Source organism: Malurus melanocephalus, unplaced genomic scaffold (genome assembly GCF_030028575.1).
Source record: "Malurus melanocephalus ecotype Western Australia unplaced genomic scaffold, MMel_1.1 scaffold_26, whole genome shotgun sequence".
Classification (NCBI taxonomy): domain Eukaryota; kingdom Metazoa; phylum Chordata; class Aves; order Passeriformes; family Maluridae; genus Malurus; species Malurus melanocephalus.
Window position 1 is genome coordinate 652,313 of NW_026623258.1, and position 13,390 is coordinate 665,702.

The 13,390-nt window shown below is 40.7% G+C and overlaps 1 protein-coding gene across 2 annotated transcripts in view; it reads right to left on the reverse strand.

Moving 5' to 3' along the window:
• Positions 1-9,313: 9,313 nt before the first annotated feature.
• KLHL29 (kelch like family member 29) overlaps positions 9,314-13,390 on the reverse strand; it is a 321,222-nt gene continuing 317,145 nt past the window's right edge. The window contains exon 14 of one of the 2 annotated variants that reach the window (XM_057390429.1): positions 9,314-11,619. In XM_057390429.1, coding sequence (XP_057246412.1) covers positions 11,436-11,619 — 184 coding nt within the window. In that variant the 3' untranslated portion in view covers positions 9,314-11,435. The remainder of the gene's footprint in view (positions 11,620-13,390) is intronic. The other variant, XM_057390430.1, reaches the window with a different exon arrangement.

Genomic DNA, 13,390 nt, shown 5'->3' on the forward strand with positions numbered 1-13,390 from the left:
AAGATAATAAATTTATATAATCTAAAACAGTTGAGAATTTTTGTCACCAGTGAGTGTAAAAAGCAAGCTAATGCCTAGCATTAAAAATGGTTCTAAAAGGTCAGGTTTCTAAAGGAAAATKTTTACTGTCAGTTGTTGATTGGGAAAAACCATTAAGAGGCAACTTTACTAATTGAGGAGCTGCCATGTTGTTTTAGAGAAATGTAGCTAATATCAGATGTTCTAGTGGACAGCTTACCTAAAATGATATACTCGCCTTCTTAGCCCAAATAACCACACTTCAGTTTTTGTTTTCCTTTACAGATGTCTGGTGGTTATAGAGTTAAAACAGCTGTTAATCTATCCATGTGGTCTAAACTTGTTTACTCTTTGTATGTTTTTAATTTTTTGCCACATAGCACTGGCAAGAGTTTGTACAAATTGACCTCTCTTCCTTGTTTCTTGTTGTGAAAATTGCAAATAAACTCCTGTGTGAGTCCTTGTGCTGGGCTCGATGGAATGTGGCCAGCCARAAGGAAGGAGGATTCCCTGGGGGCCTGGGGGGGCTGTCTTGGAGTGATAGAATTKCTCTTGGGTGAGGTTGATGGCTATGGAGTTAATTGTATTTGCAAGCTTGAATCTCACTTGTGATTATTTTTTTTTTTGTTTTGTTTTGTGTCCTCTGTATTGTTACTTGATTTCCTCATATGCCAATGTATTTATAGGATTACTGGGTTTTGTAATATCTTGTCTTCCTTTTTTTTTTTTTTTTTTTTTTTTTTTTTTTTTTTTTTTTTTTTTTTAAGTTGGTGGGTCAGCGCTGGTTTTACCTTCAGTCTCCTGAATGGCAGGTCCTGCAGCTGATAGTCCTTTATTTTGTTTTTGTTTTATTTTGTAATCACAACATAAGCTTGAATTTGGGCTTGTACTTGCATCTTTTGTATCTTGTACATTGGGTTATTTAGACATTGGGGCGTCCTGTTTGGTTCCATTAACGTGTGTCTACTTTGTGGATTAAGTAGACTTCCTTCATCAGCTATGGTATATTTTGGATTCTATAGTTTTATTCAGAATTGTGTTTAAATTGATGTTTTGCATTTTGACTTCATTTTACGTTAGTTTGAAGTAAGTTATTTAATTTTTTTGAACTTCTGGAAATTTTGGACATTTTACTGTAATTTGTAATATAACTGCTGTGAAATACTTGAATAAAGATGACAAGAAAACACAGCTTTAGCTCCTTCAAAAATGTATTTAAAAGAAATGCTGCCTCCTGGCTGATAACAGTCTTTCCCTTAYCAGACCTCCTTGATTTTGCAGTTTTGATGTTACACTTTGGGATCTTGCTGTTATTTTGAGCGGTTTGGTCCAACTTCTGCTTTTAGAGTTTTTCCATTAGAGAAATGGCTTCTAATTAGAGTGGTTTTTTTAGTTTTGGTTTATTTTTTTTTTTTTAACAGCCTAACTCATGAGGTGTAGGACATGGAATACCCCTGGACGTTTTTCTCTTTTCCTTTCTGTGTACCTTAAACTATAGGACTCCCTAGCTGAGGAAAGGGGGGTAGTAGTAAYGTAATTTCATGTCTGACTTGAATTCCACTTTTATATGCAGGTTTGAAAGCACACTTAGATATGAAATTGAATATCTGTGTATAATAATGAAGTTGATTGAGAGCCTGGGCCCAGCATGGGCAGCTGTGTTTTCACCTGAATGGCCTTGCAGGTACCAGCACCACTCTTGGGTTTGCAGTCTGAATAAAGGAAGCAGAGTGTGAGATTTTGTGTCTCTCCTTGTCTTTCACGAGTGAAAGAAGGTGTTAACAGACAGTAGATTCAAGTCTGGTTTCTGACTTTGGCTGTAAAAATAACCAGTCAAAACAGACAAAATATTTGAAAACTGGCAAAAGGATTCTTGTAAAGATACTTAGTGAACTTCAAGTGGTACTTCAAAAGCATGAATTAGTGAGAAATAGTTGGGGTGGGTGTTCCTAAAGACTTTTAGTAGAAGCTTGTGCAACACTCATATTTGTCAAGTGTTCACTGCTTTATGCTGCTTCCTTCTRCTGTTGGTTTCTGCCTTGAATGTCGTTTTGAAATGCAATTTCCCGTATTTTTTAAATTTGCAGTGCTGCACATTCTCTSTTTCCTCCTTAAGCTCTTCAGATAATTTATTTAAATAAATTAAAAATGAGATCCTTCTGTATCTTGGGTAGGATTTGGACTTGTAATATATGGGGTTTTAAGCCAGCACTGCATGTGAATAAATTTTGCAAGCTAAATCAGTAAACTTATGAACTGATTAATGAAGCCAAACACTTCAATTTTTTTTCCCTCCTCTTTTTATGCTTCACTTGTGGTCATGTAACTATTATGTAAAAATGAGGGATTATAAACTTTAACACTAATTAATTCAGCCTCATTCCATTTCTAGGTGAGTTATTTTTTCCACTGTGATCATTTGCATAGGGAATATATTTTGGTTGGACCCACTGCCAGTAGATGGTTGTGGCTGCTATGAAATTCCATTTATTTTAGAATTGCATTTTGAGTTGAAGTCAGGCTATACTGAGCCCTACTTCTATATCAGGAAAAGTCCTTTTCCTTTAAAAATATGATAAGCTGCTAAGATTTAAAAYAGATTCATCACTTTTAGTGGAATGTTAGTATGAACTTGGCCATTTGCATTGAGGTTGGCTGGTCTGGAATGCTGATGTGGAATAATTCTGCTTTCATGAGTGAGGTGCTAAAGGTGATTTGGGGTGGTTTTGGAAGGCTCCTCACATTCAGGACAGGAGGGGGACACTGGGGCACGGGGAGGTTGTTCAGGCTCCACATTTGGGGTGTCAGTGCTGCAGCTCCCCAGGATGTGGGGTTGGTTCTGCAGTGCTGGGCTCCTCTGCTTTGCTGGGTTTGCTTCTCTCTTTCAGCAATCAGGATTTTGGCAGAGTTGGTGTGAGAAACATACAGGTCCCATGGACTGGGTGCCTGCTGGGAGCACTCACACCATTTTGTCCTCCTGGATTTGTTGTGGGCATGAGAAAACCCCTTTGCATCAGTGTAAATCTGATTTGTGCCATAACCCAGAGACCCTTGACTGAGTCTGCATGGAAGTAGGAGTTTGTAAAAGATGACCTTGGACCTCTCCAAGTGCACTTTGGGACTCTGGATTGGGAGGAAGGAAAGACTTGAGGTCAGGTTTTAAAAGGACTCTCTTTGAAGTATTTATTCATCAAAGGGAGTGAAAAAGAAGATAGAGGATTAATTCATCCTAGAAAATATGTTAAATTTGGACTAAATTAGTTTTCTAAAAAGGAATCTTTCTGCTGTRAAAGGAAAATAAAAGAATGTTTTAGTCAAGAACCTGTTTGTGATCCCCAAAGCCCCAGCTACAGTTTTGTTGTAAAGACCTGGCATTCTCCTGACTTTGTTATGCTGTGTGGAGGCTGCCTGGAAGGACAGTGATACATTATTTTGGTGATAGGGAAGGACAAATTGCTAAAACGTTTCAAGTTTATAATGAACATAATTCTGACATAAGTTTTGAAGTGATGCCCACTGTATTCKCTGTGACATTACAAAAGGTTTAGTGAGATAAAGGAAATGTTACATGGATAGTCACATGTGGTGTATGACTACTAACATCAGTTTAATAATGTTAATAAGTTTAGTTTTCTATAGACATTTGAAGTACCATAAATAGAAGTATGTAAGACTATATTTTCATGAAGCACTGGAGATGTAACTGGTTCAAAATTAATCTCTCACTTTTATACTGGGTTTAGAGTGCTTCAGAGTCTTGCTCTAAAATCTAAAGYGTGACCAGCAGGCAAAAAGCTTCTTTTAAAAATAAAAAGCTTCCTTTCCACAAGATTCAGAGRACAGCCACGAAAGCACAAGCTGAGCATAAATTTTACACTGTTAATCTTTTCAATGYGTGAGAATAAATTTTGGAAATTGAAATGAGCTGACATCTAATGATGATTTAAATGTGCAGCAGTTTGTTAACAAAAAAATTRGTTTATTCATGGGGCATAATGCCAGCAGAAAACACTGGTTTGTTGAATTGGATGCTGTGGCACGTATGATTTAATCTCCTGCATGCCCAGGGCCTGCTACCATCCCAATGGCTTAACAGTGTTTTTGGGGAAGGCATTTAGTCTAGAGAGTACATCTGCCCTGCTCTCTGAACTTTTCATGGAGTAGTTAAACTCAGGGGTAGAAAGTAGAAACATGTGCTTCATTTCTCATTTGTTTGGTCTGGTTCAACTTCCAGGCACTGCTTCTTGTCCTCTCTTTATGCTGTAGACTATTCATACCTGTTTTTCCCCCCCATGAAGACACTAATGCACTGTGAGCAAGTAGCCTGTCCATCTTCCTTTTGCTGAAGAACAAGCTTTTTATGGCTCTCACTGCATTTTCTCCAGCCTTTAAGTCAATTTTGTGGCTCTATTCTGCAGCAGGTCAATTTTTCAACATCCTCTAAAACATTTGTTCACAGTGGAAATTGATGTGATATTCCAGCATAGATCCCACCAGTGCCATTTATAGAGGCAAAAATCACTGATTCCTATTCCCTGTCCCCCTTTTTGCACATCCAAAGATCAATTTAGGCCTTTTATACCATGAAATTGGGCTGCAAACTCTTGTTGCTTGGCTCTTCTCAGACTTGGAGCTTTTCRTGATGCAGTTCTCCATCCTGAATGTCAGCCTTCCCCATTCCCATTTCTCTGAGGTCCTGCTTAGCTTTATGAAAAGTTGTTTTATGGGTCCCAGACAGCCAGAGGAGCATATGAATGACTTGTTCAGGCCTCATTATCTTTCCCTTGGTTAATCTCCTTTTCCACAGGTCTGTGACTAGTGATTTATGTCAACATTTTCCTTCAAGAACTTCAGGAGAAGAGGATTCCCCCATTAGAAACACTCTGATAGTACTAAATTGAGAATTACTTGAGCAGATTAGATATTCCTCAATTAATCTGCCTTTTTTCAGCCCATTTAATATTTGCTGTCTTGAATACTGTACAGTGAGGAAGTTGAAGTATTTTGTYACATGCTGTTGAAAATCTATTACCTTATCAATCAAATGTGTAATCCTGTCAGGGAATGAGATCAGCTTTGTGTGATACAACCAATTTTCTAGAAAATCATTGTATTTCTTCTTATCTCTTTGATTCATGATCACTTTAGTTAGATATCATCTTTCCATTTTTACTTGGGCYTGATGTCAGGTGAATGCCCTGTAATTACCCAGTCATTTCACTTGCCCTTTGATAACTGTCACATTATCGGCACTCCCTGAAATACCCACACGTTATTAAAAATGAATGTCAGCAGGGCAGAGACTTCTGGGCTTTCTGGAGATGGTTGAATGTTAGGTTACCTCTGGATTTCAAAACCCCTTATCCAGTTGGGAAAGTCTGATATTCTCTCCAGGCAGTAAGCAGTCTGGACGTATTGATCTCCATAGGGAAAACCTCGTGCCACACAAAACACAAATATGAGCCATTCCCAAGCTCACGTTCCCAAGCTACCACACTTCCATTCTTAATTTTCCCCAGAAAGGCTGTGTTTGGCTTTTTTTTTTTTATCATGGAATCATTGAATATTAAGGATTGGAAGGGACATTTAAGATCATCTAGTCGCAGGGAGTCCTCCCTCCTGGACTGGGTTGCTCAAGGCGTTGTCCAGTCTGGCTGTGAACACTGCYRGGGTTGGGGCATTCACAGCATCCCTGGGCARCCTCACCAGTGTCTCACCACCCTCACAGTAAAGAATTTCTTCCCAATACCTAACCTGAATCTCCCTACTTTCAATTTTCACCCATTTTCCCTTATCCTATTACTACTACAGCTCCTGACAAAGAGATTCCCTGTAGGCCCCCTTCAGTAACAGCAATGTTGCTATGAGGTGTCCTTGCAACCTTTTCCAGGCTGAACAGCCTCAACTTTCTCAGCCTGAAATGTTCCAGTACAGAAAACAGGCAACTTGCAGAAAAGCTGGGCCTGAATTGAAGAAGGTAAACTTGAACTTGATGTAACAAGTAATGGAGCACTGCATTCACTGGACACAAAAATATATAACTTATTAAAAAATGAACTCTTTTAATGGAAACAGCTACCAATAATCCAGCAGGCTTGGCAGTTTAGGCTTGCTTTGTAAGAGCTGATTATTGTTTCTGTGGTAGAGGGACAGTGATTCTGGTAAGCATAAGGCTCAGGATACTCCTGGAGCATTTGCTGTATCCCCTTCCCTGTTCAGTTCCTTGATCCTTATTTGGATGCTGTCCACCAGCACAAGGACATTGCATTAGAAATTAGACTACTGAAGTTCCCAAGCTGTGGACAGGAATTGACTCATTTCTACCTGTATGAGCTGTTTTTTATTAACATGTACTCKTTTTAATGAGGTGAGCTGATGCTTCTGTAGGAGTGTCACAGGTGACCTTAGGTAGGTGTCGGCTCTTTAGCCACATGTGGGGGATGTGGGGGAAAGCCACTGATGCTGGACAACAGCAAAGGTGTTTGTATCACCTGTGATGTGAGGCATGGCTTTAGGCAACCTTCAGCTTAGCCCCTGTTATCATAGTCTCTAATTCTGTATTAATTTCCTTACAGGCTACATGCTGAAGTTGCCTCTCGAGCTGTAAAAGTCCTCGGTTACCAGTGCTGTTCTCTGGACAGGTTGTGWAGGAGTTTGATACTGAATGGATTTTGCCAGTATGAATCTTCCTGTGTRAGATCTGCAATATGTACAAGCTCCAAAGGAAAAAAGAATGCTGCTCAAAACCAACAGATTATGAAATTAAGAGCAGGAAGCCTTTCAAYCCTTTATTGTACAGACCACCACTAATAAAAAATTCACAGGCAGATATGGCTTGATGGCCGCACTGGAGCTTCCTTCTCTTAGGTAGTAACTGAGCCAAAACACTTAATTCTACATGTAAAGCTGCTGCCGACTGAAGTAGAATTTGTTTAGATAAAGAAAAATTGAATTTATTACTCTGTAAGARATCTGCCAGCTAAAGAGGACTTACTAAAGTAATGTGTGCTATCAAAAGAAAAAAACACTGGTGACCAGCAAAGGGAAAGTTGTTTTTCACGGTAGTCTGCCACTCTGGTTTCCAGGCTGCCAGAGCTCAGCTGAGGAGCCTGTGATGGCAGCTCTTGCTCTCATGAATTCTAACCTCAGCGAGTGTTTAATCATGCCTCAAACAGCTTGGCTTTTCAGAGGAAAAAYGGTGTTTCTGTTCCGGTATTGCTGTCCAGCTTAATGTAATGAGTGATGGGAACACCATGCCCGGGATGCATCCATCTGCTTCCCTCCAGACCATTTTCTTTCTGGCCTTTTCTGCAGTYGAAAGTTATCAACCCAGAACACTCACCGATGATGGGAACTTGTGCTGCCTTCCTGTACATGCTGGCATCTCTACTTCAGCTGAAAGCACACTTCAGCTCCTGTGTTTGAGCTGACTTAMAATGGGAAAGGAGGCATTAAGAGTCTCATCCAATTTAAAAGGCTTGTATTAGCATGACAAGTTGAAATGTCCAAGTAGAGAGAGTCAGTGTCTTCTTACAGACCTGGCACAGGTTGCAGCCTGCCAAGTCCTGACTGCATACGCTGTTTGTAGTTTTATCTGATATTACATTACRCAAAGTCACCTTTTTTCACTGGAGATAGGGAGGAGGTGTGGTTCTGAGACTGTGCCCTTACATTGGAAACAGCAGAGAAAAGCTTTGGGATCAGTTCCCTTTTTTTCAGAGAAATTCTCCACAAGAAGCTGGGAGGGTGGTTGAGTACCTCAAGCCACTTGTGCCTTTCCCATCTGTGSTGATTAAACCTATTTGTGCTGGTGGAGTTGGGTGGAGCAGCTGCTCTCCTGGCTAATCCCTGCAGCTGCAGAACGCGGGTGCTCCGTTTGTCTGGACCCCTCCAAGGGCAAGCTGGAGTGTACCCAACGCTCTTAATTAGCTGCTCCAGTTGCACTGTGCTAAGCTCAGCCTTAACACCTACCTGCAGTTAATTAAAAGATRGGGTTGCTGAGGTTTTATTAGTACRGTGTGTTTGCTGTGAGATGAAACAACGGGAGGAAGGGGGATGGCTTGTGTAAATTGTCAGGGGTGGGTGCTTACCTGAACACGGTGAACAGCCCCGTTTGGAGATCTCTTTCCTTCCCAGGTGAGCCAGGGGAGAGTCACACGAGTGAACAAAAGAGTTTTTATCATTATTAGGCTGCTGAGCCAGCCTGTCCCCTAAATTTCTTAAAGCTTTTAAGAAGGAAAATCTCTGAGCGGATATGTGCGCATGATTCATTTGGCAAAAGCATTCAGCCAACTTCCCAGAGGGGAGCTAAAATAATTTCCACATACAASTAAAGTAAATAGTCTGTGTCTTGTTCATCCTACCAAGTATTATTGACTAGTGCTGAGTAAGAGATCCTTGCAGAGCCTTGATGAAAGGTTGGCAACTCACCCCACTTGGTCTGGATTACTGCAGCGTGGTTTTGTAATATTGAATTGCAAGGCTTTTAGTAATCTTCACAGGCTGTTCAACCTGAGCCACTAAGCCTAAACTAAAATGTTTAAAAACTGCAGTTCACGCTCTTAAATACTCTGTAAGAACCGGAGACAATTTCAATAAATGTTAGGCTCTTCCTGTTAATGTGCAGAACAGAAATTACCTCCTCAGCTCCGGCTGAAATGTTCCACTGTGGTGGTATTTGAGACTAGTTATATTTGGCTCATCTTTGTTCCAGATCCAGTTTTACAACTACCAGATGACACCCTAATGAAACATCAAAGAAACCATGAACRGTTGCATGGAATTGCTCTCTGAACGATGTATCCAGTGAGGTACAGAGCTCCCGCACTGRGTACGAAGGGAATTTTGACCATAGGGCAAATGCAGCTTTCATCTTTTAGACACTGCAGCAGCAGTGCAGCACAAATTCTTACTTTCATTTAAAAAAATAAAGTAAAAATGCTACTTATCAGTGTATTTTTTCCCCCAAGATCATTTCCTCAACTATCCTGAGCCCTTTGTTCTTTACTTAATAGTACATGTGGGAAAATAGATGGAGAAGAAACAGTCTTGCTGAATAAAATCTAAAATTACTTCTAAGAATTTTTTCTGAAATGAGAATGAAAGTACTTTGGAAGCTTCTGAATGTTGTAAGYATTAGCAATAAATTTTTGGATTTGCAAGAGAAACTAGTTGGATGGAATGAGTACATTTTCATCCCTGGCTGGGTTGAAACATGAAGTCCCCATTTGTGCAGTGTTTTTTCTTGATCAATCATGACAAAATTAATCCAATCTGGATGCTGAATCTAGATCTATAAATATATTTATTATAATATAACAAGAACTTAACAGTAAACATAAACTATATACAATACCATTACAGATAACCCTGTTTTTAATATTATTCACAGAAATAGCCAGTTTTGTTCCAGTGTGAGAAATGACGAAATAAGCTAAATTGGAAATGTCGAATGTGTTTCAGTCTTGTTGACAGGTAGCACCTCCTTTGGAGGTAGACACACACCAACACTAAAATTAGTCCTGCCCCAGGCAGTTAGAAACTTGTGCTCCAATCTTTAGGTTCACACTTGCACCCTGTTTGACATAAATACTTTAAATGACATACTAGTATATAATTTTGTTGTGCTTATTATTTTTCTTTTCTTTAAAGAATAAATAAAACAACTGCATAACAAAGGCTGGAACCTCACTGTCAAAATGAGAGGCTTGAGTCACCCTATAGCTTGACTCATCTGACTCGAGCACTTTTTCTTTAAATACTGCAAGATACAAATTTTTTTTATTTTATAAATGATTATTAATAAAATAAGATGATTAGCTAACCATCTGCATTGATTTCCCCAAAGCTGTAGGCAGACCTCCCTCCATATAAAAAGGCTACTGTATTTGGTATGAAATTCAACTAGATATTGAATGCAAGATCTCACCCACACCCTGTACAGGACCCTCCTTGAATTACTGGTATGGCATTTGGGATTTGAGTCTGCAAAGGCAAGTATGGCAACTTTTTTCCCTCTACTTGGAAGGAAATCAGACAATCCTTAGCTTGGGGTTACATCCTTCTGGTGATTTTTAAGATTCTTTCCCCTGCCCCCTCTATGTTACCCAGTCCATCTCCCATTTGTTCCTTTTATGTATAAATTTATAAAGAATTTCCACATCACAATGCTCTCTGGATAGACAATATTTTAATATATATAAAAATATAACCCCTGTGCTGTGCATATACTTACAACTCTACATAGTAATCATTTGAAATCTCTTACACTGGGCTTAAGTCTATGCATTTTTCTACCATGGGCTTTAAACTCACATGTTTAAAATCTGTAAATAAGAAGTATAAGGCTTCCACACCTAGGGAAGGAACTTGAAAAAKAAAGTAAAGTAAAAAAACTTCTCAGACTTTACATAAAAGATAGTGGCGTGTATCCCAACGTAAGGAATTTTGGTTGAGAGCCAAAACTGAGTGCGTAGCCAYGGGAGGCATCTTCTGCGTTTGATGAACACGCGGCAAACCCACACCACGCTGTGCGTTTCACTGCGATTCCAGCCAGAAGTGRAGAGTGGGTTTATCAGGAGAATGCCTCTGGAACTGAACCATTTCCATTTTGCATTGCGGGAATTGAGCCCTGCCAAGGGCATCAGCAGAAACCCGGAGGAAAAGGTTTAGCAGCCCCCACCCCACGCYGTGGGCACAGCCACATGTGCTCACACGAGAATCACCGGGAGCAGAAACTCATCCAGCCCAACAGACCTTTTTTTTCCCATCATTTCACATGGAATTTATTACCAATGGCTATTCTTCTCCCCAGTCCCCACCTCACCCCGCTTTTGGACTCTTCTCCAGAGAACTGAAAGATTTGTTTGATCTGATGGAAGACTGACATCAACGTAAGCCATCTGTCACACAAGATTTCTCTCAGTCATTGGTATTGAAAAGCATGTATTAAAAACAAATGTAGGAATCAAAGTGGTAAGGACACTTTGACCTTTCAAATAGATTGATGCCTAAAGTGTAATAGTAAAACTAATCTGCACGGTTATTTTAAGAATCAAGCTTGAGCTCTAAAGTAAAATGCAGATTATTTTTTTCCTCTCTTCCCCAGCTTAAAAAATATGAGAAAATCTATTGCACCTGGGTTGACCAAAAGCCGATGTCCAGAACAAGTGCCACTATAACATCTAGTGACACCCTTGCATTATTAAGTTACAATATCTTACATAGCACGGAGCTCTCTGCTCCTTGTTCACCAAAAGGTGAGGATGATTTTTCTACATTCAATGTAGACACTATTCAAGACTTTAGAGCAATATGTTCACTGACTGGCTTCACTGCTTTTGTTCCTTAAGTAATGGTATTCCTCTTGCCTGCTTTCAACAGGTACAAACAGTTCTCCATCCAGCTCCTGGGGAACATCAGCCACTCTGAATGTACTTCTTGATTGCTACGCAGCCGTGTCGGAAAACGGGGCAGGGCATATTTGGTAGAAGTGTCCATGTATTTGTTTTAGGGTCATAGGCTTCCATGTTTCCCAGGGCAGGTCCTTCACTGCTGACGATCCCACCAGTAGCATAGATTTTTCCATCCAGAACCACAGCACTGTGTTTTTCAAAAGAAAATAAGTTTTAGTTAGTTTTASTTAGTCTTTACTGAGCAATTTTCTTTTTAGGCTTAAAACAAACCCAATCTTTTGTAACAAGGGGTAAACAATGAATACACCTTYTATTCTTATCTGTATAAAGCTGTGTGGGCATTTTTCTTTCCTCTCCCTTTCTCTSCCCAGATTTAATCCTTTTTGTGCTCCTGCCAGGTAGGTAACAGTTGTGTCTAGTGAAAACAGAAATAAGTCCAAATAAGATGTTTCTCTAGCCCACACATGGGATCTGCAGCAAAAGCAGCAGGGTGGTGTGTCCCTGTAATACTTTGTCCATGCAAAACCAATCCAAGCAATTTGGGGTTCCCATTACTTCAATAAGCTCTTGTTTTAAGTTACTCCTTTAATTGTTAATGAATGAAGCAAAATGGAGGGGTAAAACCATTCAAAATAAGTTCTGTTGCTTCAGCCCCTTCTGTGGTCATGCCCTGGCAGTGGGGTCTGGAGGTCCCACTGACTTTGTCCTTGTGCACCCCTGAGCTGTCCATGGGAAAGTGGATCTGGGGACATGGATCTGTCAGGGCTGTGCAGCTGAGGGAAGGGCAGGGCAGCTGTGTGTTGGCTTCTAAAGAAGACAAAAATCCTTACTGCTTTCTGAAAGTGAAAATGTTTGACTTCAGCTGTCTCTTGCAAATCAAGAATGATGGGGCTGGGCTAATCCCAGGGTCTGCAGGCTCCTGGTGAGAGGGAAGGTGCAGAGGTGTGGAAGATATTTGCAAGAAACACTGAACTTCAGCCTCATCTCTTCCTCTTCTTTCYACTTTATGCCTCAGCCTCTCCAGCAACTGGGCACAGGGCAGGACACTGCTCTGGGCTGCTGAAGATGGGGCTGGGCTCCCATGTGTCATTTGGAAATGGCAGAGCATGGTAGGGGCATCTGGGTGGGCAAAGCCAGCGCAGGGCCTGCCGTGTGCTCCATGCCACCATCCCACTGCATGGGGGAACCCAAAAGTGGGGGTGTCTCTGCTTTTCCTCGGCAAGGGAGCCCAAATTTGGCTTCCATGTTGATTTCAAACTGTTGCTGAGCTGGATGGGGTTGGTGCTGGCTTTTCTGGTGGCTGGGCCCATTCGGAGAGCAGCTGGTGAATGGTTGTGTTGGGAAGGAAACTGGAGATGCAGAGAGTACACACCTGCCAAAGGATGGCAGGGAGGAAAAGARGGAGGGGAAGATGAGAAATTAATTGCAGCCAAGAAGGTGGCCTCGATCTAACAAGGTGGAGAAGTGTAGTGATCTTCCAGGCTCAGTAAACTATTTTTGTCTGGCTAATTTTGAAGTAATGGGAAGAAGAAGGATAAAAAGTCATAAAGGCAAAAGCCAGAGAGCGCTGGAAGACACAGGATGAACTGAGACTAAAATGGCACCAGCAAAGCCACGTGCTGCTGAAGAACACAAGACTCTGATGTCCTTGTGGAGAAGCAGAGCCTGAGGTTAAAAATAAACTCACAATGACAACAGTGAGGACTCAAATAAGCCTAGTCCCTGGGTACCGCCAGGAAATAGGAAATAATGAGAATCTTGTCAAAATAACTGTTAATCTGAAAGGAGGAGGAAGGAGAGAGAGACTTGAAACACTTGATTAGAGCCTATCCACAAATCAGCAGGGCTGGATGATGCATAGCCCAGGGTCCTGAGGGAGTTTGCTAATGAACTTACTCAACCACGGGTAATTATTTTTCAAACATCAGGGAGAAATGGGGAAGAATAAGGACCTGAGT